At 47.0% G+C, this 25,786-nt stretch overlaps 1 protein-coding gene across 2 annotated transcripts; it reads left to right on the forward strand.

Moving 5' to 3' along the window:
- FYB2 (FYN binding protein 2) lies at positions 1-24,352 on the forward strand. 2 transcript variants are annotated; one of them, XM_040073147.1, is made up of 20 exons: positions 1-121; positions 3,863-4,571; positions 5,479-5,673; positions 6,759-6,792; positions 9,386-9,474; positions 10,195-10,223; positions 11,371-11,402; positions 12,238-12,322; positions 12,683-12,836; positions 14,685-14,805; positions 14,890-14,933; positions 15,227-15,296; positions 17,128-17,211; positions 18,436-18,464; positions 19,769-19,829; positions 20,343-20,435; positions 22,107-22,191; positions 23,473-23,629; positions 23,748-23,781; positions 24,223-24,352. In XM_040073147.1, the coding sequence occupies exons 1-20, from the start codon at positions 98-100 to the stop codon at positions 24,230-24,232; spliced, it is 2,139 nt and encodes a 712-aa protein (XP_039929081.1). In that variant the 5' UTR covers positions 1-97; the 3' UTR covers positions 24,233-24,352. The 2 variants fall into 2 exon arrangements, with proteins under 2 accessions (XP_039929081.1, XP_039929082.1); XM_040073148.1 differs by having other exon boundaries at positions 14,893-14,933.
- Positions 24,353-25,786: the final 1,434 nt, after the last annotated feature.

Here is a 25,786-nt window from a genome sequence, read left to right on the forward strand (position 1 = left end):
GCCTGGGCTGGCCGGGCTGCGGCACGGGCACCGGAGCGGGAGCGGCTGCGGGAGGCAGGGAACACGGGATATGCCGGGCTGAGCCGCTGGAGCTGGCATGGAGCAGCGGGGGATGGACCTGGTAACTGCTGGGGCTCTGTCTCTTCTGCACCTGGCCCGGGGAAAGGATTCCTGCTTGGTTTTCTGCTGCTGGATCTTAGCTTGGGGGCTGTTCTCTCCGTGGAGCAGTTTATCCTGGCAGTGAGGTGCGCTCCCATCGCTGTGCAGAACGCACAGATTCTGCTTTGCTGCCCCAAATCGGCGGCTCCCAGCGCCTGCTTTCTTCCCCTCTCGCTCTGACGCGAGCTGCAGTTGTGCCTCTCGACGTAACAAGAAGTAGAATTGGGTGGGGATTTTTTTTTTTTTTAAATTTATTTATTTTGGGAGAATGAATTTTATAACTCCTTGCTTCTGTTGGCGGGTTAATGAGTCGATGGTATCTGCGGCGAGCTCTCAGCCTGCCCGGGGTGCCTGGGCTTGGCTCCAGCAGTCCCACGCCAGGGCAGAGGGCAGCACAGATTAAACATTTACCCACCAGAGCTCCCCTGGGAGCCAAGATAAAGAATGGAGTAAACCAGAAAAATTCCAGGAGGGGAACAGGCAGTGCTTCCTCTCAGCTGTGCGGCATGCCGTGTCTTGAATGGGGTTTATCTTCCTGTGTTTATTCGTTTTAGAAAAGCAGCTTCAGGAAAATGATGAGAATTAGGTTGATTTAGTTAATTAATTGAAAAGAGAAGGTTTGGGGGTGACCTTATTGCAGCGTTTCAGTACCTGAAGGGGAGCTGGAAAGAGGCTTTTGACAAAGCCCTGGAATGACAGGATAAGAGGGAATGGCTTCAGACTGAAAGAGGCCAGGGTTAGATCAGATATTGGGAATAAATTCTTCACTTAGAGAGTGGGGAGGCCCTGACACAGGGTGCCCAGTGAAGCTGTGGCTGCCCCATCCCTGGAAGTGTCCAAGGCCAGGTTGGATGGGGCTGTGAGCAACCTGGTCAGCATCCCTACTCATGGCAGGGGGTAGGAACAAAGTTGATCTTTCAAGTCCTTTGCAATCCAAACCATTCTGGGATTCTATAATTCAGATTCCTTTCGGCTAGTCCAAGATATCAGCACAAACCTCCTGCTAGTGCCCCTTCTAAAAGGCACCTTTATCGTAGGCTTAAGCTGAGCTTTATTCTGCTTCCTCGACTGATCTTGATGCTAGAAGAGCATTTATAAGGAGAAAATATGGAAAGTTTCGCTGCCCCCTGACTCTGTAATGCTTCTGTCCCCTGGCTCCTCGATGCTCACAGCTTTCCTGCCAGTGGAAGTTTGTTTCCTTTTTTCTCTCTTCCCCTCTCGAGTGGGCTTTTGCCAAACGTGGTGTTATTCACAGTCAATTATTTGGCCAGATGTAGCTGTAATACACATTGTGAGCTTTTGGCAGGCCTTTAAATTTATGAGTGCATTCTCCCTGCCTGTCAGCTGGTCTGATTTTCGAGGGAGCTGAGCCCTCCCTGGGCTCCTGGGATGCTGGGACTCCACGTGTGCCCTGCCTGTGACCTGCCCAGCTCTGTGTCTAGGCTGAGCATCTCCCTGGGCCAGCTGAAGGTGCGTGGATGGAACAGGAGAGCTGCTTGGATGGGTTTGTGGTTTGAAACAGACCCAGTTCTGATGGGGAATCCTCCCTGCAGAGACTGGGAGAACTCACTGCACTTTGGAGGGTCTGACTGAGCTCGGCCCTGTGCAAAGAAACAGCACTTGCAGGAGCTTTTTGGGGAGGGATGGATTGCCCAGCTGGGTGTGGGGGTGCAATTTAACCCCCTCCACCCCAGAAGTTCTCTGTTTTTGTCTGGGGGCCGTACTTGTCCCTCCTTCCCATGAGCATCCCATCAGGCTGCACTCTGGGGAGAGCCATGCCCTAGTGAGGGGCACTGGGAGTGCATTGAGCACAGACAATCTCCCTCTTAATAAGTCAAATCAGTTGTTTCAAGGCAAGAAGAGTAACGATTTAAGGGTGGAAAAGGAAAGCTCGTACCCATCCCACTTCAATTAAACTTAGTGCCAAGCTCGTGACTGTCACAGCCCATTTCTGTCACAGCCAGTGCCAGGGAGAGGCCTGACCAAAAACCCCGTGTCTGCCTTGCCTGGGGCACACTGAGACAAGCAGGTACCTTTTCCTCTCCCTTTTCTTTGACTCTGAGGGTGCTGATGAGGAACTGCTTTGCTCCAATAAAGAAAATCAGCAAGAGGAGATAAACAGCTCTGAACTCTTCAACCGCTGCTGCAGCACGTGAAGCAGCTCCCTGCAATTGCATTAGGGCACCTCAGTGCTTTATTTCCTGTCTGGCATCGCTGGAGGGATCGGGTGCATGTGAGATTTTTATTTCTATTTTTTTTTTACCCCCAAAATCTGATTCATCCTCCGTGTGCCTCTGGAAGCTCCCATTCCCGTGGCTCGCCACTAGATTAGCCTGTCTGGGCAGCTCACACGGCATCGGGCTGCTGACCACTAATATGAAATATAATTGGAGCAATTCAAGCCTCTCCCCCAAGGGCTGCTTCTTTACATCATGTACTACCCTGTGAAAGTAATAAAGTCAGTGAAAGGGGTTATTCAAGAGAAATTGTCAGTGTTTAATAAATCGTGCAATTAAATGCAATAAAACCTCAGTATGCTATTCATCTGTTCTGTCTTAACACTTAAGGCTGGGGCTTTTTTCAGAATAACGAAGTTCTGTCCTAGATAATTTTTTCCAATTTCCTCATTAGACAGGTTCTCGTGAAGCCTTGTGCTGAACTAAGCTGCCAGAGCAGAGCACCTAATGTAATCATGGCATATAAAAAGTTATAGAGCAGTTCAAGGACTTAAGTAGCTCATAAATTTTTCTTCATATTTTCTCCCTAGTTCAGTTCAGGGCTGAATTTGAGCCACGGCACTGCAGGCAAAAATTGTGGTCCCTTTTCTCCAGCATGGGATGGTGGGACACAGGGGAGTGAGGGACTGAAACAAAATGTTCTTTAAGTGCCCTTTTAGCTTCACTGTCTCTGATTTGCTCCTTTTCTTCAAGAACCTGGGGTCTGATGACTCCATAAGAGAGGAATTGTGTCGTGGCCAGTATCCATCACTGCACTGGGAGATGCTCTTGATGTCTCTGTGTGCCACGTCTTTGGGTTATGCGTGCTCTGCTTCCTGGAGTGGCATTAAAGGCAAGGGGAGAAGCACCCAAGGGCCTTGGGGACCCTGAACCAGCACTGTGGAGGAAAAGCATTTTGTTCCAGGAGTCATTAGGAGTGCAACACCAAGGAGGATATCTAGTGCTTGGTTTCTCAAAGGAGGATGGGGGTGGACTGGGCATGTCTGGAGCAGCACTGGCTCTCCCCTGTTGGTGCTTGTGTACTGAAAATAAAGTGCAGCTTTCATACCCAGCAGGTGCATAAACAGCACTGCAGCACCTCTGCCAGGAAAGCTCTAACGTTCAGTTCAGTGTGTGCCAGATCCTCCTGAGGGAAATTCTCCGTCACTGGGTGACGCTGGGGAGAGAAGGAGGCATTTCCTCTGGCCACACCGGTCCTGCTTGGTTTCTGTGCTGTGCTCCTGCATTTCCTCCCTGTTTCCAGCTCTTTTGTCTTCACCAGAAGTGATTTGTGTGCCCTTGGAGGATCCTTTGAAAGAGCAAATTCTCCTCTGCTGCTTTTAAATTTTCTCCAGGATGGGCATATCCTTGGCGACCAAGGTTGAGTGTGCAGGCTGTTTCTCTCTGAAAGCAGTATGATTGTTTGAATTGCCTGTTGCCACCCCTGTAAGCAGCTGTTCTGTGCTCTCCTCTCTCCCCTCACCCAGGAAGGCGTGACTGACTTCAAAGCCCTCCGAGCAAAATTTCAGAATGACTCCAACTTGGCCAACAAGCTGGGGCAGAAACCTCCCACGGAGATCAGCCCCAAGCCTGGCTCTGCAGGGAACACCACATCCAGCCCTCTGCCCCTGACTAGGAGAGAGGTGAAAGTGTCAAAACCTGCCCATCCCACCTCCCAGCCCGCTGTGCTCACCCAGCACGACCCCTTGGCACAGCCCCAGGGTTGCGGGGAGCGGACGGGGCGCGACAAAGAGCGTGAGGGCAGCGCCTCGGAGAAGAGGCTGAGTTCTCCTGAGAGCAGCTCAGAAAAGCCGCTGCAGTCCCATGGCTCTGACCAGCAAGGATCAAGCCAAACAACTCCAGAGGACCCTCCTCTCACAGATTCTTTCCAGCACGTCCTACAGATCTGGGAAGAGACTTTATCCCTCAAGGAGAAAACAAGTCCAAGAGTCCCAACCCCGCGGGTGGCAAGCTCAGCTCCGGCTGGCAGCGACAGGATGCCACCCTCTGGAAGCTCCCCTGTGCTGGACTGGCGTGCCCAGAGGAAGGATGCTCTGCATGGCAGTGGGATAGCTCTTCCTCAGGCTGCCAGAGGACACAGGAGCTGTGGTGGAGCAGGTGCTGAGGGTGCGGTGGCCGCTGCTCTCTCCCAGTTGGGTTATCGTGCACCAAGAGAGCCCCCTCAGCACCAGAAAGGTATGGTGAGGTGTGTTCTTAACACTGAATATGTAAATGCAGGAGTACATAGGGGATCCATGAGTTCAGGGTGCAGCAGCAGAAGGGAAAAGCTCCTACGGGTTGGGACCCTCAAGCAAGAGGCCAAACTGGCCCATTGGCTCGCTCTGTTCTTGCTCTGGAGGTCCTGGAGATAAGAAATGGGTCTCAAACTGCTGCTCTGCTTGGGTAAGGGGAGGATCCCCCATATCCAACCATTTTTTTTAAAAGTTCACTCTAAGAAATTGTCCACATTTTGAGAGTAGGATGAAAACTGAGGACAGGAGACTGTCCTAGCTACGGTGTGCTTTGGCTGGTTGCAAGGTAAATGTGACTTCACAGAGATGTGAAAGGTTTGGCTGCTCTACAAAGACAGTTTAATTCTAATTAAAAGAGCTTAAACCTGAATCCTCCCCCCCTGCACCCTCCCGGCTTTGCAAAAGGTCATATTTAATATCTTAGAAGATATTTCTTAGAGAAGCTGGTGCTGGGAAACTCAGAGGCTGTGAAATTCCCCTTGCTGACGTGACTGGGTGATGGGGCATTGAAAACTTTAAGTCTTTGTTTACCCTAGAAAGCCACCTCACCTGGAGTGAGCACTTCAAACAGCCACGGCCCTAAATCCTGGCGGATTAAGCTGTTATCAGCACAGAAAATTGGGCTGGTATTTCATAATCCAGAGGAAGGGAGTTGGTAAAAATCTGTGAAAATGGGAATTTCCATTTGTCCTGCCGTTCTGGTGAGAGGAGACCCTCTGTGTGATGGGGACACCGAAAGTGGGAGGAGGCAGAGCCGGTTAGAAATGCCAGCATAACAACTGATGATCCCACGTGGATTTTTGCTTAAATCAGGACTAATTGCTGCCTGTCCCTGTGCTTCTCTGGAGCAGAATCAGAACCTCCCTTCTGCCAGCCTGGAGCAGGAAAGTGGTCTTACAGCCCTGGGAGCAAGTGGCCGAAGATTAAACCTCTCCCTTCAGCTGAATCCCTGGGTCCTGCCCCTGGGAAACCTCCAAGACCCCCAAAGGTTGATCTCAGTGCTTTCCAAAGCACCATGCCCTTGGTCCACAGAGGAAATGAAACAAGTAAGAGATATTTAGTCTTTTTTTCCCCCCCAGATCTGCTCTACAGAAAATGAATTAAAATGTGTGGTTTATTGATGTCTGAAAAGCCGGGATTTCCAGCACACAGAAATCGGGCATTGTTCCTTGTTTATAACTTCTTCCTCAAACATTAACAGGAGCCCAGCAGTTTCAGTGGGGCCGATTTTCGCTCTTGATCTGGAAAAAGGATCTGGTTTTCCAGGCTGGATGCCATCCCATGCTCAGAAACCCGCTTCCCTCCCAACTGCAGCGTGCTGAGAGCAGTTTACAGCTGGCTGTAAAGCAGCAGCAGCAGCTGCCTGTGAGCTGGGCTGATCTTTATCACTCCTCTTCAATGGGAAATGCCTTAACTCTGGAGCACACAACTGTGGGAAGACACAATAAAATTGTTAGAAAATAGTCTGCTAATCCCCCCCACCTCACTTCTGTTTTAAATACAACAGAGGGCAATGTCGTTAAGTGTTCCGACATCGAGAAATGCAAAAGTTCAGTTTCCCATAATAAAACCTTATTGATGTTGCATAATACAATATTCTGGACCACTTATTAAGCTGCTAAGTGGTGTTTCTTTATAGATACAGCCTTAATTATAGCCAGATCTTTAGCACAACTTTTGATGGATTCAAAGGCAGCTGCTTTTGTAAGAATGGCTCTGCTAAAGTCTCTTTGCCTTTACAGTGCCAGTGCTTATTGGTGTGCCCTGGCTTTGATGGGAATGGGAGGGAAAGAGAGGTTTTCACTGAAACTCTTTTGTAGTCGACTTTCTTTTTCTAAATACATTAATCTGGTGGGGGGAACCAGTAACATTTACATGCCACCATCTCTGTGCCCTCCCAGTATTATCCATCTCTAGAAAGCCTGAGGTTGTTGCCTGGAAATGGGAAATAATAATGACAATAATAACGTGAAATAATGGAAATGCGAAATAATAATGACGTATTAACGGAGCCATGTTCCCAGTTTGTGCTGGCAGTCCAAGGAAGGGCTGTCCCTGCCACACCTCCCCTGTGCTCTCTGTGGCCATGGGCTTGCCTTCCAACACTAATCCTCTGTGTCTTTGTGTGCAGCTGCTGGAGAAGAGGATTACCTGACCCCTGAAAGGTGAGCCTGGGGAGAGGCGAGGTGTGGCTCAGGTGATGGGAACGTCCCCATCCCATTTCCTGCTCAGTCTCCCTCCTCTTCCAACTCCTGGAGGCAGCAGCTTGCTCCAGGGGTTGTTCAAGGAAGTGGGAGTGTGCAAGGCCAGGCTGGATGGGATCCTGAGCAACCTGGTCTAGTGGAAGGTGTCCCTGCTTGTGGGAGAGGGAGGGCTTGGAACTGGGTCATCTTTAAGGCTCCTTCCAGCCCAAGCCATTCTAGGATTCTGTGACTGTGTGAACCTACATGGCAAGCTCAAAGCTGGCTGGGATGGCCCTCTCCTGAGGGAGAAAACTTCCCTCTTTTCTCTGGTGGGCTCTTAAAGCCTCGTAGAGAAGCATATCCACGTGTCTTTAGGTCTGGTTCAGCTGGTGGGAAGCAGAACAATCCCATTGCTTTGGCTGCACAGTCACCACCCTCCGTGTGTTTCTTGCTTCCTGTTTGCTGTGTACTCAGGATTTGTGTGTTTTAGAAAAGAAATGCTTTTGAAAGCTGTTGGTGAAACAAAACCCTGGCATAAGCAGCAGGTGTTGGGGGTTTCTTTGCCAGCAGCAAAGGGATTTCTATTCCTGCACGATTCTGTGATGCTGTGTTTGTGCAGCCGGCACAACCAGGGCACAGGAGGCACTGCCCTCCCTCACCATCCCAGCCCTTCAGCTGCCTCCACGTGCTGAAGTGAGGCTTTTATTGAGTGGTGGTCCAAAATCACTTGAGTTTGTCTGAAACAGGTCGAAAATCTTGCAGGGACAATCCTTTTGTACACAGGGAGGTCCTGATTTTTTTTCTTGTCCCTGGCTTGTGCAGCAGCCCGGGTTTTGTACAACAGGAACAGCAGAAGTGGAGGAAAATATTCATACACGTGTTTTGTTGTAGTTGTGAAAAGGGGAAAAGGGAACAGCTGAACCACAGCAAAGAGAGGGGAATTCTTAAAATACTTTCTGTGCCCAAACAACTCCTCCAGCTATCGACAGCAAGTTGTTCTTGACATCATGAGGTGCTCCTGCCAGCGTGGGCTGGTGTTAACTTTTAACCTGTACTTGTCAGAAGGGAGCTGGTCAAAAAATAACCTCCTCCAAAGCTGTTGTGCACTGCAAGAAGCTGTTCTAGCCCTGTAATGCAGCAGGATCAGCTGTCTTGCTCCAACACTTGTGATACGGCCTTTACAGTAGGTCACTTGTTAAATATTAACTGTCTGATAACAGGGGAAATTAATTAAATAACTCTGGTGTAAGGGCACAATAACAGCAGTCTGGGGACAGGAATTCCCCTCCTCGAAGCCTCACCTGGAATGAAGTCTGGTCTCTTAGAGACCCTGGCACGGTTTCTTGTGCTGACTGTTCTTGAGCTCTGGTTGCTTGTGTGGGAGCAGTGGGAGCAGCAGGGCAGTGTCCCCAGTGCTGGGGGGCTCCAGGGGACAACAGGGACACCCTGCTATCAGCACAGCCCTCTGCTTGGCTTCAGGGGCTGCTTCTTTCCCTGATTTCACTGCTGTCAAAGGGCGCCTTGAGTGTCTTTTTCTCCATGTCCTGGTTTGCCCTTGGTCCTTTCTCTGTTGAAGCTGAGTTGTGACAGCAGGGCCATTCCAGGAAAGACAGACCCTCCCTGAGGTTTTTTACAGAGTTACAAGAGAGAAGTTCCCACCAGGATTGCTCCTGGTGCTCTCTCCCCACCTTACCCTGTCCCCCACGTGTGCTACAAGCTGTGTCTTGTGCTTTGCTTCTTCCTGGTGCATTCCTAAAATGCCAAAAACTGGGCGGAGGGGAAGACTGGTGTAACTCAGGAATGCTGGGTTTTCCTGCTGCATCACCTACTCCCAAATGACACCGATTTCTGGAGGAGGGAAGGCAAAAGGAGAATGGGAGGTGGGAACTGGGAACCCCAGCAGTTGAGGCTGTGTGGTGCTGGGGCTGTGGTGATTTCCCTCCTCCAGTGGCTGGCACGTGCTGCTCATGGTGTTGGCATGGAGTGGGTGGCTTGATCAGCTCAGGAGCAGGACCTTTGAACGTCCCCTTTGCTATCTCTGCTTTCCCTTTTGTTCCCTTCCATGAGAAGCCACGTGCCAAGCAGTGCAACTGGGAATTGTTATCAATTCCAAAGTACCTGAGAAGGCTTGGGAAATGCTGCTCTCAGATTTCCTTGGGCTTTTTGGTTTTGTAGGGGTTTTTTGTTGTGTTTTAGTTTTTTGGGTTTGGTTGTTTTGTTTTGTTTTTGGGGTTTTGGGGGGGTTTTTTCTCCTGTTTCTGCTTGAGGGATTGCTGTAGGCAGGAGACTCTAACCCTGGTAGGAAGTCTGATGTGCTTTGAGCCCTCTGAACGCAGCCTGGCCTCCCAAAGGACAAGCAGTGGGAGCGTGGAGTCAGGGGGAGAAGGTTCAGCTGAGCCCTGAGTCTGCCACAGGTCTTCTCTCCCTCCCAGGAATTCCTGATTTCACTTCGCTTTTTTGTAGGCTCACTATCAAAGCCCTTGATTTCCTTGTCTTTAAGATGATTTTTTTTTTTCATACTACTAAAAGGGACAGGAAAAAAAAAAAATCTTTTCTCTCTTTTTCATCTTCTCAGCGCTCGACTTGAAGGGCAGAATAATTATGAAGAAACCCCAATGTACCTGAACCAGTCTGGGGACACCACAACCTTGTGTGTCATTGAAGGTACTTTGAAAGGCAGGACTGTGAGGTGAATTTTGTGCTAGCTGGGGGGAAAAAAAAGCCTTCAAAACAGGAAATAATGCAGTTTCTTGTTGAGAAAAGCAGTAGAGAAAAGCAGCTTCACAGTGCTCTGGGAGAACAAGTATGACTGTCCTGTCCCTCTGTGCAGTGTGAGGACTCTGGGGCAATGACAAAAAAAGTTTAAATTGTGGGGGTAAGATGATGCTCATAGTAAAACTCAGTGGGAAATATCATAAGACATTGCCTGCATAGAGGAGAATAAAAAGAAGATAGGGAGGCAAACCTCAGCATCTTCTTGGGAACAGAAGGGCACAGGCTACGAGACTTTCCCAGGTCCATCAATATTTTTTCCCAGTATATTTTTATCTTTCAAAGGTGCCACTGCTCTGCTGTTACATTTTCCAGCGTTGCCTCTTTTTGGGAGGTTATTTCTGCCACGTGCATGGATTTTGTCTCCCAGTGGGAAAGGAGCCAAGCAACTCCCTTGGAGGGGAACTGCCACAGCCCCCTGGGATTCCACAGATCCCTGAAAAACCAATGCCCAAATAGCAGAGGGAAGGAGCTGTAGGACATGGTGAATGTCCATGGTGAATTTGTGCCTGCATGCTGAGCCTCCCAACTGAAGCTGAATTTTGTACCTGAAAGTGCAGTGACTTTAACATGGACTAAAAATTAATACCTGTTCATAAATATCTTTCCTAGTACCTAAGGCAGAGCCTCGAAGACACAAGGTAAGCGTCTTCCAGTATCTGTATTTCTTACCTGCCAAGGATTTCTCTGCATGTTGTCTGTGAAGACTCTCAAAAAATAAATGAGAAATTGCAGAGGGGACACAAAGACTAATGAGATTCCCAAACATACCAGTGGGAAGTGTCAGTTCCCCTGATTTTCTCTGCAGAAATGTAAGGAAGTGATAACACCAACTGGGTGGATGTTAGTGGTAGACAAGGTGTCAAGCACCAACATCAAGAATGTGAATTTTTGGAGAAACAAATGAACACTGAAATGTTCTGGAACTCTCTGCCGAGGGTGAGCTGGGGCTGGTAATCCCTCTGTGAAGATGTAAAAGCAAAACTGAGCCAGACTGCTTGGCAAGGCAGCACAAGTAAGGACAGGTGTGGTGGGCACAGCTGTAGGGGCTTTCATCCCCTGCTGCAGGGATATCTCTGCTGCACATCACCCTTCTCACTTCCCCCTGGCTGCAGAGGGTGGCAGTTTCCCTTGGCAGGGGGAATATCCTGCAGGGGAGGCAGGATCCTGCGTGGCACAGGGCAGGAATTGCTGAAGCTGCTCCTAGAGAAGCCCAGCTTGGCTGAGCTCAGCTGAGAGCACACATCACCTCGTGCCAGGAGATGTCCATGTCCTGGCTATCAGCTCTGGCCCTGCTGAAACAGGGGAAGCTGCTCTTTGTAAAATGGCAAACTCCACTTTCAAGCCCTGGCTTGCAGAGCCGTCAAACTGCCTGGGAAATAGCACAGCTTTCCAAACGTATTTATCTCTGTCATTTGCAGAGTGGTCCTCTGGCTTGGCTGGAGTCTCATTTTCTGGCAGGATGGGAAATCTTTATTTAAATTTAAAAAGCTTCCTCCTCCTCTGCAAGCTCTCCTTTCTGTAATAGCTTCCATGCTCACCAGTAGCTCCACAGGTCCAACCCTAGCACTGTTTTATTATCCCTGTATAGTTTGCCAGTGTGTGTATTCCCTGTCCTGCAAAGCAGATGAAATATCCTTGGTCTGATGACTATTCCAAACATAAAATACTTCTGGGCTTTCTAAATAAATATTTCTTTCAATGCTAGTTGACAGTTGAGGCCTTGTATGAAAGCTTGACTGCTGAGAAAAGCACAGTGGCTGAAGGCTTTCCTCTTCTTTATTCTAGAAACAGAAGATTTTTCCCTTTGCCAAATCCAGGTAATTTCCTTTCCTCTCTCTCAAACTTATTCTAGCCCCGCAACTGATTCGAGTCAGGAACTGGATATCGTCACACTCAGTAAATAGAAAGTAATTTCATATATTTCATGACCATGACAGCATGGATGATGCTTTTCTATGCCAGCACTCATGGTTTCTGAGATTGTTTTCATTCTAAAGTGCATCTGGAGGGGAGACTGTGAAAAATGACACTGTCTATTCCTACTGAAACCTGGGCAGTGTAAGCAGGGAGAGTCAGGAGGCTCTCAAGCTGGAGCACCTGGTCCTAGGTCCAAGGCAAGGCAAGGTCCATTCTGAATTTCACCCTACAAATGTCACACTTTGAGCTCCTTGGGGTGTTTATTTATGGTCACTGTTCTGAAGGCTGGGTTTTTTGGTGGTGATGGAAGAGTTATGTGATGAAATGGGGTCACTTTTGTGGGAAATGTTGTGATGCTGGGAAAAAAATGTGTATCAAGTCCTGCATGCTGTTGCTGTTTCTTCTTCCCTAAATCTCAGTACAGTGTGGTGTGAGGTACATGGTGTGATCCAGGCACCTCTTACCACACATGGACCTATTTTGTCCTTTCCTACTATGAGGAAACAATCATATTAATTTGTCTCTCTTCCAAGAATGATTTGTAGTATCCCCGAGTGACCATGAATTCTTTTAGATTTGGATTTACCCTTAATTTTTACTGCTGGTCATTTGGGCATGTCCCTCATTCAGAGGCAAAATACGATACTTATTTGGGCACTGCCAGTGTGGCAATGTGTTTGTGATTTTGCTGAAGTGTTTCTGTGCTGAGATCTCTCCCATTTCTGAATATTTCAGTCCAGAAGGAGCTCTAATAGAGGATGAAAAAGAGGGAAAACCAAGTCATGAAAGGACAAAACTGGAAGAGAACAAAACTTTCAAGGTATTGTATTCTTCAGGTTAATTTTAGTAATTATTCCAGGATGTCTCTTCTCCTTCTGTCTTCCCTCTCTTTGGGAAACTTGACCCCTTAATCCCAAGGGGTTTCCACCTTGTCTTTTACTTGCTCATCACTGAGCTGCTTCCGCCTCAAAGGAGAAGGGTGTGAAACTGTTTTAAGTCCACAGATAATTTATATTCTTATATAATAGAAATACAGAAAGAATAGAATAGAATAGAATAGAATAGAATAGAATAGAATAGAATAGAATAGAATAGAATAGAATAGAATAGAATAGAATAGAATTATATATTAGAAGGCTGTTTAAGGACTGCACTGACCAAGCCAAACGTTTGATCCCAGACAGGTGGAAATGAGTACATGACTCCCACCAGCCACACCAAGGCAGAGGGCAGAGGAGGGCTGGAGGTTCTGCAAGGGAAGCAGGATGTGACCAGTCCCCAAACTGCAACGTATCCAACCCCACCAGGGCTGGCAAAAGACAGAGCAGAGCACTGTGAGTATCTCATTGCACCACTGAGGGTCTCCTCGAGCCCCAGCCCCATCTGCTGCCCAAATGTCTCTTCCATATGGGAAATAATGTTAAATTTGGATGCAACTCTCAAACCGATTCAGTTAAACCAGGGCAAAAGGTTGCATGAGCGTTTGTATTCTGGTCTGAATCATTTATTTTGGCTGTGCAAATAGCTTCCTAAGTTGGTTAACCATCTGCATAACTCTGGCCAAGGTGTTTGTTTTTCTAGCAGATTGCCCTTATCCGTGAGAGCTGAAATCCATCTCCTCTGCTCCTTGTAATTTATGGAGTCTCAGGAAAGGGGCTTGGCTAAGGACTGGGGTAGAAATGAGCAGGATGAGAGCCTGAAGTCTCCCTCTGTCCCTCACTGAGATGGAGGATGGCTCCTTGCTCCATCCGCTCATGGTGCCTGGCTGACTTTGGGCTCCTTCTCTCAGGATACTCTGAGGCAGTGACCAGAGCTGCTGATAGGCACCTCAGCTGCACAATTAAACCAAATCACATCCCCTCTGTAAGCACAGGTTTGCAGCTTCAGCTCGAAATGTTCGTGGGCTCACGGTTCTGCAAAGACTCTGCAAGGCACTGGTGAGATGTGGCAGCATTTCAAAGATGAAGGAGGGAAAAGTAGCTCTGTTGGGCTCTGTGGACAGGCCAGGAGTGTGAGGGAGAAAGTGTAAATTGACTGTGACTGTGGTTATTTTTATTGGTGTGGTTCTCAGGTATTTCTCCTTTTTTTTTTTTTTATTATTTTAAATCACCTCGTAATAATTTTCTGGTTTGATTGGTGTCTGTTTTTGTAAAAGATCTTGCTGGTTTGCTTGACCTTTGGACAGCTGGAGGTAATTTCTGTTGGGATTTTTTTTTTCCCAAAGTACTCCTGGTGAGCCTCCTGCTTCAACAGAGAGGCTAATTTGGAGGATTGTTTGGTCCACCCTGGCCTGCTTTTCTAATTCTCTGAATTTGGATGTTTTGCAGAAGTTTTGGTCTTTAGCTGGACTGTGCTGAGGTGGTGCCTGTGTCCAGCAAGATCTACTGCACGAATCAGAATGGTTTGGGTTGGAGGGACCTTAGAGATCCTCTCATTCCACCCCCTGCCATGAGCAGGGACATTTTGCATTATTCTAGCAGCTATTCTAACCCTAGCTCAATTTGCTCTGAGCCCTGCCCAGCCTGGCCTTGCACACTCCCCACGTTCATTTACAAACACTAACTGCTTTTATTTGTGTGTCTGTATTTCTGCATGGCTCCAACACTCTTAAATCAATTTTAAGGTTTTAACATTGCCACTTAACAGTTCTCCAGTAATAATCTGTTTCTAACCTCATGAGGTGCAACTCCCAGGCTTGATTCCAGCCCTCAGCAAAATCCATCTTGGGGATGCTCATCCTCCTTGGGTCCTTTCCAAGACATTGATTTACAGGTGTATTCCAATGGACTGATTCATTATTTGGATCTTAACATTTCCACCAACCATGCCAAGCTTTTCCTCCAATCACTTCTCTGGAGATGCAAGAATAATCTCTTGGATGTTTTTAGGTGGGGAAGATTTGGGTCAGAGCTGCCACAATTGAAAAAAAAAAAAATCGACAGACATTTTGAATTTTTTAGTCATAAAATATTTTTATGACTTTTAAAAGTTTTAAAGCTAAAATCTTAGAAAACTGTTCACTTTTGTTTCTTGAAGCCTCTCAGAGCAGAGTTTCCTGGACTCCTGGAATGGAAAATACATCTGTAGGATCTTATTTGTTGTGTTGCCCTCAACAGTTGCCCTTTCTCTGAGAGAAGCGTTTCAGAAAAGCTCCTAAAGTCAAGGTCCTTTCTCATTTCCAGGGCACAGGATGGGTGTTGGTGCTCCAAAGCCAGAAGGAACAACCTCGGACCAACCCCCCTGGCAGTCCCTGCAGGCACCAGAGGACATCTATGACGACGTTGAGGAGTTGCAGGACAGACTGTGAGTGTGGACCTTGCAGTGCCTGTGTCTATGAAATGTCACTGAAAATCTCTCCTGCAGCAATGTCACACTTGTGTCTTCCAGCAGCCACGGCTCAGATGCCTCAAGCTCCTTCACTTCAGACAGCAGTAAGTGGGGAAGCTCAAACAGAAGCTGCTTCTAATCTGGGCTGGTCCCTGGGAGATGCTGGGAATGGTTTTGTTTCACTTTCAGCATCTACAGTCTCCTTCTGGCTGGGTTGCTCCGAATTCCCATTAAAACCAGTGGGGAGCAGTGTCTGTGTCTAGCATGGAATTCATTTGAGCAGCCCTGAAGTCTCTGTAAGAGTAAAATGTAAAAGGCCTGGGTGCAGTTTGTCCTGCAAACCTCACCTTATTGCTACTGAACAGGGCTTGTCTTAATGGCATGCCTTGGTTTTCAGTTTCAGGAAACAGCAATGAGGAAACATATGAAGATGTTGAAATTGGGGGTGATAACGCAGCAAAACCAGAGTAAGTTGCAATTCCTCAGCCTGTATTTTGAAATTCTGACCATTCAGCCTTGATCTCACATGCCAGGTAGAGGCTGGAAGCCTCTTGTTTTTGTTTTTTATTCATCGTGACTCAGCTGCACAAACGTTGCTGTGTGGGTGGGTTTCTTCCCTTCTTCCTCTCTCTTTCTCCTTTGGCTAACACTTAGGGAGCAATTATCAAAAATAAATCCCAAAGCAGTGAGGGGGATTTTTCTTGCTGTAACACCCTCCATCCTTTGGAAGCACCAGACCTCTTCCACACCTCTTCCTGCATCAAGCACGCAGCATCACTTGCCCTCTCTTGATTAAAAATGTTGCTCAGCTGTAGCTGGGAACTGGCACTTTTTTGTGCATGCCAAAAGAGGTGACACTCCAGGGGCAAATTTTCCCCGTAAAAAACAGCACAAAATGCTCACATTCGAGGTCACAGAAGGCTGGAGAAGAACCTGATGTGCTGTAACTGACTTGCAACCTGCTCTTTTCTGTGTAGCCTCTCAGGATATTTGCTTCCAACGGGGTGTGTTATAAAACCAATGAGTTTTGCAGCCTCGGGTTTATGCTTTGCCTGAGCTTCCCAAACGGATTAAGAGGTGTAGCGTGAAGCTGAGTTGTGTTTCGTGTGGTTCCCTACCCTCGTGCAGTAAAAAGTTGCCTCTGTGAGGAACGGAGACAGCCTTCGGGAAAGGCACATGGGGCACACAATTTCTTGGAGTGCAGCTGGTGGCTGTCTCCTGAGGAGCAGCGTGGGAGGAATAACAAGGTGTTGCTGCATTTCTGCTTTTTCCTTCTGGATGGGAGGCTTGCACTGGACTGCATCTGGATCCCAGTCCGGCTTCCACGTGTGTGTGAGAGGGAGGGAGGAAAAAGGGGGAAAGCTGAACGCCTGGAGGTGACAGGATGGTTATTAAAAGAAGGAAGCGTCGATTCTCTGCAACTTGTCTGTGGGAGTCGTGTGGTGGGGGTGCACCAGTCTCTGGAAGGGAAGCACATTCCCAGATGGATCATGCACATCCCCACCCTCTGGGAAGCACATCCGGGCCTCTCCTTCGCCCCTCTGCACACGGGTGCAGAAATTAAACCCTCTTGCTGATTCACAGAGGGAGCAGTGCATCTTTGCTGGGGCTGCCAAGGAATTCCAAGACCTTTTGGGACCAAATTCACAGGTTTTGGAGGTCAGGGTCTTAATCCCCAAACCAGCCTTTCTGTGATCTCCCTATTGATCCCATGTGCAGGATTAAGTGTGCTGAGACACGTAAAGGGTTTTTAATGGTCCTTGTGCAGGGGTAATGACCCCCAGGGGAGGATCTTGCTTGCTTGCAGATACTTTACAAGAAAATTGCTGTGTAGATTTGCAACCCTTTGTAATCTTCAGGGAGAAGTGTGGTCCTCCTCAAGGACACACGCAGTAGAAATGTGTGATGGAGGGTGGCTCAAAAGGTGTCCCTGATATCTCCTTTAACGGTCACTGTGATGTTTCTGGGTAATGCTGCCCTTTCCTCAAGAATTTTCACTCCAAAGAAACCTGGATCACCCTCTAGTTGCTGGGTCAGAGGAAAACAACTTCAATTAGCATGGCAAAGTTAAAAGCCAAGCAAAGATAAGAGCTTGGACTTAATAACTGAGCACCTTTTGCTGTGTTGGTGCTTATCCCAGAGAGTCCATCATCCATAGGATGCTGCTAACACCTCAAATTATCCTTCTGAGCTGAGGTCCAGGGTCTGCTGCCCTTCCTTTCCCTGCCTCAGGATCTCTGGGGCTGCTTCTGCACCTTGTGTCAGTTCTAATTTAAAACCCATTTCTCTTTTGGACAGAACAGAAAAACAAAAGAGATTTGGAAACCTGTTTAAGATAGAAAAGTTGAAGCTGAACAATTTCAGGCTCAAGGACAACCTAAGGTAAGAAAACGTTGGTGGTCCCAGACCTTCCTCCTTCAAACCTGAGCATTCCTCCTGGCAATTATTTGAGAGCAGGAAGTCTAGGAGTAAAGAATACAGCTTTTTGGGGGGAAACTTAGACCAAAAGTGCTTCCATCAATTCACTAGGAGCTACCACGGCAGATGTGGCCAATGGTCCATCTGTGCAGCTTCTCCAGAATCTCTGGCACCAGGAATCTCCAGGTGCTGGTCCTACAGCAATTTCCAGGTTTTCATAGATTTTCTGCTGCCTTTTGTACCTTTCTGATACCTCAGCATGACACAAAGGTGCACAAGGGAGTGTAGAAAGGTGGCACCTTCTGCCTTGACCCGTGAGCCAGGACTAGGGACAGCCTTGCTGACGTGGGATTTCATTCCAAGTTCCATTCAGAGCCAAGCTGGCAAGAGCTCTGCTGAAACAGTTTAACAGTGAGTTTTAATTCAGGGTAAAGAATACTGTATAACTTCCTACAGTGCCTTTTTGGGTGCTCTCATATTCAAAACCCTCACTAAGTTTCCAGGGAAATTGTTTTTTCCTCAAGTGTGCAGAACCTGTCCTCCAGTGCTGCCAGCAAGGGCCTCACCCTGTGCACAGTGCCTGATCCTCAGAAAAATGCTGCCTTTTCTCATTTCTTTGGAAATTCCAGGTTAAAACTTTTCTCTTTTATGTTCAGGAAGGTTTGTTTTCCCTACAAACCTTTTTCACAAGGGATGCCCTGCAGTGGCTTCTTCAAATATGAAAATCATTATAGGGAAAGACCCACCAGGCTTTGTGCCATTCTCCTGTCTCAAAGAACCCATAAAAGTCCTGAAATCATCTTAGATATCTGCAGACACTGTCACCTTTGAATTCCTGGACAACCCCTGACATTTGCAGACTTACAGGAAGGAATTACTACTGACTAAAAATTCCAACTGTCCAGCAACCCCCTTGCTGTCGGGAAGGGCAGCAGGAGTTTGGGATGTTTTTTGGATGTAGTGTAGATATTTCCTGCTTGATGAACACATGGCTCTTGTTGCTGACAGGATGGAAATGCTTATTTAGCAGGGGATGTAATTTTGGGAAATGCTGTTGGTGCCATGGAGCCCTTGACTCGTCTCTGTCACTTGAGCAGCATCACTGGCAGCTTTTTCGGGGCTCCTCACGGCTTTTTGGGTGCTGCTGATGTGCAGATTTGTTTCTAAAAGCCTGTTTTCTATCCACAGGCTGGTTTCCATTTCAGTACCAAATTTAGGTAAGCACATACCTGTACCTGGCTCCTGGGGATTTGTGTGTGTTCTGAGAGGCAAAGGTTTTGTACAATCAGCTCGGTGCACTGTGCCCTTCTGAAAATCATGGATTGTGGCAGCAGGGGCTTGGAGGACTTGATAGAGATTTGTGTTTCATTTGAGGGTGGGGGTTTTGCTCATTTTTGGGTGGTTTTGGTTTAAAGAAGAGCATTCCTCCTGCAGATCTGGAGATATCCAGGAAGGTGACGTGTGGAACAGTCCATGCAGGAGCACTGCTCCCAGGCTGGCAGTGCTGTGTGAGCCCAGGGCACTCTAGCAGCTCCTTGTAAAACTCTTCACTCCTGCCTGCTGGAGGGCCAAGTTCATCCTTTACATAAATGGTGTGGGTACAGCCTCAGCCTTGAGGAGGTGCTGGAGGGAGCATACCCAAGTCCTTGTGTTGGGAACCCTGCCTGGACTGGCTGCAGGGCAAAGCTGGGGCTTTGCTGCTGCTCCTGCTCCATCCACGGAGATGGATGGCCAAACCCATGCAGAAAACTGCCCGTAAACACAACTAACCAACCCAAGCATCATTCATTGTGCTGGACCTTTGCTGGGTGTTTGGGAGCCCCGAGGATCCTTTTGTGTGGGAAACACTGAAAGTAAAAAGGATTTTTAGGAGCTGAAGAAGCAGGCCTCAAACAGAAAAAGCTGAGAACTCAGAATTTGCTGCAACTGAAAAATTTGAAACTAGAGACAGGTAGTATAACAAACAAGGACATGGGAAACAAAGGCTGAGTTTCTAGGTTTGGCTTGAATAAATCTTAACACTGCCAAAAATATATAGACAAGAGAGTAGAAGGTCTTAAGGTTAATAAGGGTATTGAGTATTGTTGATAAAAAAGCATACAAGTGAGTATTGGTTGAAGCAGTTGTACATGTGCTATAATTGATTGGCTAAAATATCTCTCTAAGCTTTAGCAGACTATGATTGGCCGAAAAGTTTTTAAGATGCTCTGTAACGAAGAAATTTGTGGCTGCTGCTGGCAGGCTGTGAGCTGTCGGGTTTTCTCTCAATTGGCTCTACAATTAATTAATTAATTTAATTAATTGGTTTTAATTGCTTCATTAAAAAAAAGATTGAGAACAGCTACCCTGGCAGTCCCATCCTGTTTCTGCCCCATCGCCGACACACTTTTGCATTTCCTTGGCCCCTCTGGTGACGAGTGACGAGCAGCAGCCCAAATTTTCCTCCGCGATCGATTATTTGGAGTACCAGCCTCAGAGTGACATCTCCTAATCCTTTTCTGTCCTGCATTTTGATTGACAGCCGCTGTCTCCCAGGAGGACAACGTGTATGATGATGTTGAGGTGGGGCAGAGAGAGACCAGGTGAGGAGCGTGCCCTCTCCTGGGGTTGTCCTCAATCCAAGGAGATTTTCCTTCTGGCACAAATCTGTGCCTGGTGCTGTAACCCACTGAGAGCCACGAGCTGGTTGGGATTCAGTCCTCTGGAGACAGTCCAGGTGCCCTCCCCATGTGTGTTTAATTTGGCAGGATATTTCCTCGCTGTTACCCAGTTAGCGCCAGAGACGTGAAAAGGAGAGAGCAGCTCCCTTGAAACACGTGAAAAATCAGATCTTTTTCCTAAGGAAGGAAAACTCTGTCTCCCAGACCCGACCATCAGCCCCGTCCTGGCAGGCTCCTTGTCAGAAAAATTGCTTTTAATAGGAACAGCGTGTCCTGGTGTGCTGCTGCCAGACGATTGCGGCGGCTGCGCGTGCTGGCGTGAATCACAGCGCGTGTTTGCATTTCAGTGCAGGGTGTGGGGGGAGATCACGGGCCTTGGGAGGGGACACAATCTGCTGGGAAAAACCTGAATTCCTGCCTGTCTGTTCCTCTCAGAGGGAAGGATGAGAAGTACCGAGTCCGGATGCCAAAACTTCGGATGGCGAAGGAGTACAAGGACAAAAGGAAAAGCATCGACGGCGTGGAAAGGTCTTGATTTCCATTCTGTGTTCCTGACATTTTGTCTGACTCTGCACACATCTCTGAGTGGTTTCAGGGGCGGGATGTCCCTGATTGTGCAGAGTGTTGGTTGATAGTCCAGGGTCCTTTCCCTTTGAAGCCAGATTTCAGGAATCTGTGCAGAAAATACCTCAAGGATGAAACAAACTCTTGGATTCGAACTGAGAGCAAGGGAGGACACCCAGAGGTCTTAGCCTAGAGTCTTGTCATGACTTTCCACTGAGCTGAGACAAAAAAGTCGTTACTTGCTGTATATTTGGCTCCTTTTTACTATTTTAGTAGGTTCAGATTAGATTTTAGGAAGGAATTCCTGGCTGTGAGGATGGGGAGGCCTCAGCACAAGTTGCCCAGTGAAGCTGTGGCTGCCCCTGGATCCCTGGAAGTGTCCAAGACCAGGCTGGATGGGGCTTGGAGCAACCCATTCTATGAGTCTATGATTTTGGCAAGAGCCTTTCATTTTAAAGTATTGATTATTTGGTCCGATTGCACTGACTCTTGCTATGCCATTTGTGCATAAAATCAATTTATTATTATTATTATTAATAATAATAATAATAATAATAATAATAATAATAATATTGCTTTGTTATCAGTCCTGAAAAAATTCTCACGGAAGTGGGAGAATTCCTTCCCCTTCTAGATCACAAAAATGTGCACCACAATGACCTTTTCCATGACCTGATACCTGGGATTTTGAATGCAGATCAGAGACCCATTTTTCAGGTTCTCACCACAGAGTTCCTGTATGGGGCTGCTCAAACACCACTGGCTGTGCTGTGCAAAGCCACAGCTATAACTTTACAGACCATCAGGGAGTCCAAGCAATTTCAGCTTTCCTTTAGAGATCACAGGTCCTGCCAAAGGAGGAATCTCCTCACAGCTTAAAAGTCCCTAATTTCAGCTCTTGTTTCCCTTCCTCTTTAATTTGAAATGCATCAGAATGAGCCAAGGATGAATAATTTATTACAAATGGGTGGGGGCTTTTTTGTTTGGCATTTGTTTCCTGTCTTAGTCTTAAAACAAATGCTACAGCTGTAATTTTGTGTATCAGAAAGAGTGGCATCCCCATATGCAGGGAATGCCCCACTCCCTTTAAGTGGGGCGTAAGAACTCGTTTTCCACTTTACAATGCCATATAAATGTCTGCTTGGGAGACTTTCTCTTCCATGTGCTAAAAAACCCAAAGAACATCTGGAGAGCTGTGTCAAACCCCACTTCCATAAATGACTCAGGATGAGAGTTATCTGGGGACCCTTTATTTCTGAGTATAAATAAAAGCAGGAGACAAACTGCTGGGGGAAAAGTGAATTGTTGACTTCCATAAAAACGGGGCTGATTTGAAACACTCAATAGAGTTTATTTGTTCCCACGCTGTTTACAGACCAAAAAAAAAAAAAAAAAAAAAAAAATTATCCCAAATGGAGATAAAAAAATGGCTCAAGTCGTGTCTCACTAACAAATTGGAGTTGTCTGTTCACCCTTTTCTGAGAAATAGGGATGTGAACAGTGTGCTTTGCTATTCCAAGGGTTCCTTGCAGACAAGGCTGGAATTAGGCCCTGGGTTGCAATTTCAGGTGTGCCAAGGGTTATTTTAGTGGAGCTCAGAAGGGCATATGTGTGTGTGTGTCTCTCTTGTCGCAGAAATATCTTCAAATTCAAGAAGAGCAGTGAAGAAAAGAGCAAGAAGATGGACGAAGAAGAGAAACTCTTCAGAGAGACATTTATGGTGTGTGTCTTTCTAGCTGTGTCAGGGGAGGAAAGCAGCTCTGTGGTTTATTTAAAGTCTCATGTTGTTGGTCCTCAGCTGTGCTGGGAAAGGTGTCCCCTGACCTGCTGCCTTCTCGCCTAATCTGGGGTTTCCAGAGGAGAAAAGCAGCTCCGTGGTTTGCTTGAAAGACACCTGGTGGAACCTTCTTGGTCCTCAGCTGTGCTGGGAACATTGTCCTGATGCCTTAGGATTTAGCTTTTGTATTTTTCAAATCCTGTACTGCATTACTGTGTAACTCCAAATTCCATGCAGACTGTTAGTTACCGTCTTCACATTTTGGTCAGACAAAACAATCCTTTTAGGCCTGATTTTCAGGGATACCTTACTGCCTCAGGTCCCGAAAAGTATAAATAAAAGTGAATTGAGGGGGAGCAAAGTGGGGAAATGTGCCTTCATTACCTGAAGATGTAATTGGAGCATTAACCCCTGATACGTAAATGGACCAAACTTATAATTGTCTGAAAAACTCATGACCGCTGCCCAGCTTGGGTGTAGCCTCTGGGAGGCTTCTGACTGCACAAGGTGTGTCTGTTGAAGGCCTTCAATAAATACCCACTTTTATTCTCTTAATTTTGTCTAGCCACTAGTGGTTTTAGGAAGCCACTTCAAGGCATCAGTCCCACTCACCTGTTGCCTTCTCCCCTAATCTGGGTCTCCATCAGGGGCCTTGCTGGGGTTTTTCTCCCTCCTTCTCCCCAAAGCCACAAGGAAGGACGTTGAGACGCTTGAGCACATCCAGAGGAGGCAACAAGGCTGGTGAGGGGCTTGGGATACAAATCCTGTGGGGAACGACTGAGGGGGCTGGGGTTCTTTAGCCCAGAGAAAAGGAGACTCAGAGGTGACCTTATCACTCTCTACAGCTCCCTGAAAGGTGATTGCAGCCAGGTGGGGGTTGGTCTCTTTCTCCAGGCAGAACGAGAGAACATGGTCTCAAGCTGTGCCAAGGGAAATATAGGTTGGATATTAGGAAAAAGTTTTTTACAGAGAGTGTGATAAAGTACTGGAATAGTCTGCCCAGGGAGGTGGTGGAGTCCCCATCCCTGGATGTGTTTGAAAAAAGACTGGATGTGGCACTCGATGCCATGATCTGGTTGAGGTGTTAGGGCGTGGGTTGGACTCAATGATCGTGGAGGTCTCTTCCAACCCATCCTGAACTCTCTTCTCTGCCTCCCTCCCCACTGCCCTGTGAGGGGTTCCACGCCCACACAGAGTAACTGCTGGCTCCTCCCTGTCCTGCAGTACGACAAGGAGATCCGCGTGCTGACCACGGCCACCGCCGAGCGCTCGGTGCCCAGCCAGCGGCGCGCTGACCTCCCGCTCACAGCTGGGGAGCAGCTGGACGTCATCGACGCCGTGCAGGGCCACGCCGTCATCTGCCGCAATGCCCAGGGCAGATGTGAGTCTGCAACCCAGCTCTGGGTGACAAACCACCGCCCAAACCACGGCACGTCCTCTGTGCGCGGGCATGTTCGCTCAGATTTACTAATTCTCTTCCTTTTTTCCTCTTCCCTCAGACGGGTACGTTCTGGTGGAGCACTTGAACTTCAGGTAAACTCAGATTTTTATTTATTGTGCTGCACGTTTTCCTCTCTTTCCTGTGTGGAGATAGCTGGAGGAATGTACTTAAAACTTCTGAAGGCAGGGGGAGTTAATGTAAACAGCCAGTATTAAATATGAAATAAGTATTTCCAGTTTTGCTCTGCCGCTGGACAAGTTTCCAAGTCCAACTGCTGCTAAAAAAAGCCCTGTCCAGTCATGACTTGTATAAATTGGAGATTCCTGACTTGCCTTCAGATGTGCCACATTAATCCACATCTGCAGCAAACATGGTCCACTCGGTGGTGTGCCTTGCCTTGCCAAAGCACACCCTTAAATTCCCCGCTGCAGCATTTCCTTGCATGCTCATGCATAATTCATACAAATGAGCCTCCTCTTACCCAGGTGGCCCTTGCTGGGAAAATTTTTTTTTTTTTTTTCTCTTTGAGACAGACAGTACTAACTGCCCTGAGAGTTGCTCTCCCCTGGAGCATCCCTGAAGGTCTCTTTTGAGCTTCCTGCATCCGTGACAGCCCACGTTGGTCAGCTGTGGGGTGATGATGGGAATGTAAATAAAGCTGGGGTTTTTTTACACTGTTCAGTGTGCAAGAGATGTTTCCTTCTTGGTTTTTTTTAATTATTATTATTATTATTTTGTTTGTTTGTTTGTTTGTTTGTTTGTTTGTTTTCCCTACCATTTAGAGCATATCTTCACTGATTATTAGTTACTTTCAGTATTTCTAACTTTTCGGAGTGCCTCGTTGGTCAGCTCTGAAATAGCCATTATATTTCTACATTTTAAGAAAAAAAAAAACAGTGCAGTTTAGTTGCTCAGTCTCGTTGCCGTCAGAATTGCAAGTTTCCCCAAAAGATTTGCTCTTTAAAAAGCAAACCATATAAATTGGAACTGGTTTTGGTCTTAAAAGTATTGGGAGAAGTAGTAGGTATCACCACTCTTGCTGTGTTAAATATATAAAATAGTGGAAAAGTTGACTCATTCCTTTGAAAAAAAAATTAAAAGAAAAAAATAAAAAAAAAATAAAGAAGAGTAAATAAAGCTTTCAGTCAAAATTTACTTTATTTTTGTAAGCTAACTTAGGCATCCCAGATATGTAAAGGCTGACTCCTGGCTCCCAAGGACTTGCAGCCACAGGGAATTACCCAACAGTTGCCCCTGTGTTCAGGCTGTTCTCTCTCCACTGCGGGCCTGGAGGATGATTACTTATTTTCAGAAAAATGCTCCTAAATGTAGGAAGAGAAATATAAATTGCTAATGGCTTCTCTTCCATGTATTCGGTAGATACCTTCTCAAAAGCGAAAAAAAATGTGGATAAAATTTTTACATGGCTTTGAAGAAAAAAAATCCTTTAAACTGACTGTAGTGTGCAGCTTTTACCCCTTCCTGGCACATTTTAGGAGCCCATATCAGTTTGCTCATAAATATCCTAAAAATGTAAGATGTTTTAATTAGAAATTATTAAATGTTCCAGGCTTAAGAAAAATAAAAGCGCTCTTTGCCACGGGGCCATTTCAAAGCTGGCATAGGAGACACCAGTAAAAAAAAACAGAGCAAATATTTAACATTTACTTTTAAGTCTATACAGGCATTCTTATTTATTTTACCATGTGGTTACTATTAAGTGCATTGGCCTGCATCCATCCTTGCAGCAAAAAATAAAAAAAATAAATAAAGCCCTCCCCTGTAAGCATGCGCAGCTTTGCAGCCCTGCCAGCCCAAATATTTGGATTTTTCTGGTGGAGAGGGAGAGTTTGTGGGGCTGGAGCGTTTGGCTTTGGCACAGGCTGGGACGTGCTCTGTGCCCTTCACCTCCATCCCTTTGCAGGGAATTGGCCCCAGGGAAGTGCTGGAGACGGTTTCTCCACAGGGTTTTTTGGTTTTTTTCCCATGGTGATGTTTAGGATTAAAACCTTGAAGAAAACACGCCCTTCCTCCACTCCTTCCTCATCCTCCTCCCTGCCAGTGCTCTCAACTCATGAGGTCTATTCATCACCCCCT

The sequence above is a fragment of the Hirundo rustica genome, chromosome 9 (genome assembly GCF_015227805.2).
Source record: "Hirundo rustica isolate bHirRus1 chromosome 9, bHirRus1.pri.v3, whole genome shotgun sequence".
Lineage (NCBI taxonomy): Eukaryota > Metazoa > Chordata > Aves > Passeriformes > Hirundinidae > Hirundo > Hirundo rustica.

Bases quoted from the DNA above. Each gene is read 5' to 3' on its own strand.
- FYB2 (XM_040073147.1), top strand. From the start codon at position 98: ATGGAGCAGCGGGGGATGGACCTG. The intron at 5,674-6,758 runs GTAAGAGATATT...CTTTGTGTGCAG, and splicing joins CCACAGAGGAAATGAAACAA to CTGCTGGAGAAGAGGATTAC. The intron at 20,436-22,106 runs GTCTTGATTTCC...CTCTTGTCGCAG, and splicing joins AGCATCGACGGCGTGGAAAG to AAATATCTTCAAATTCAAGA.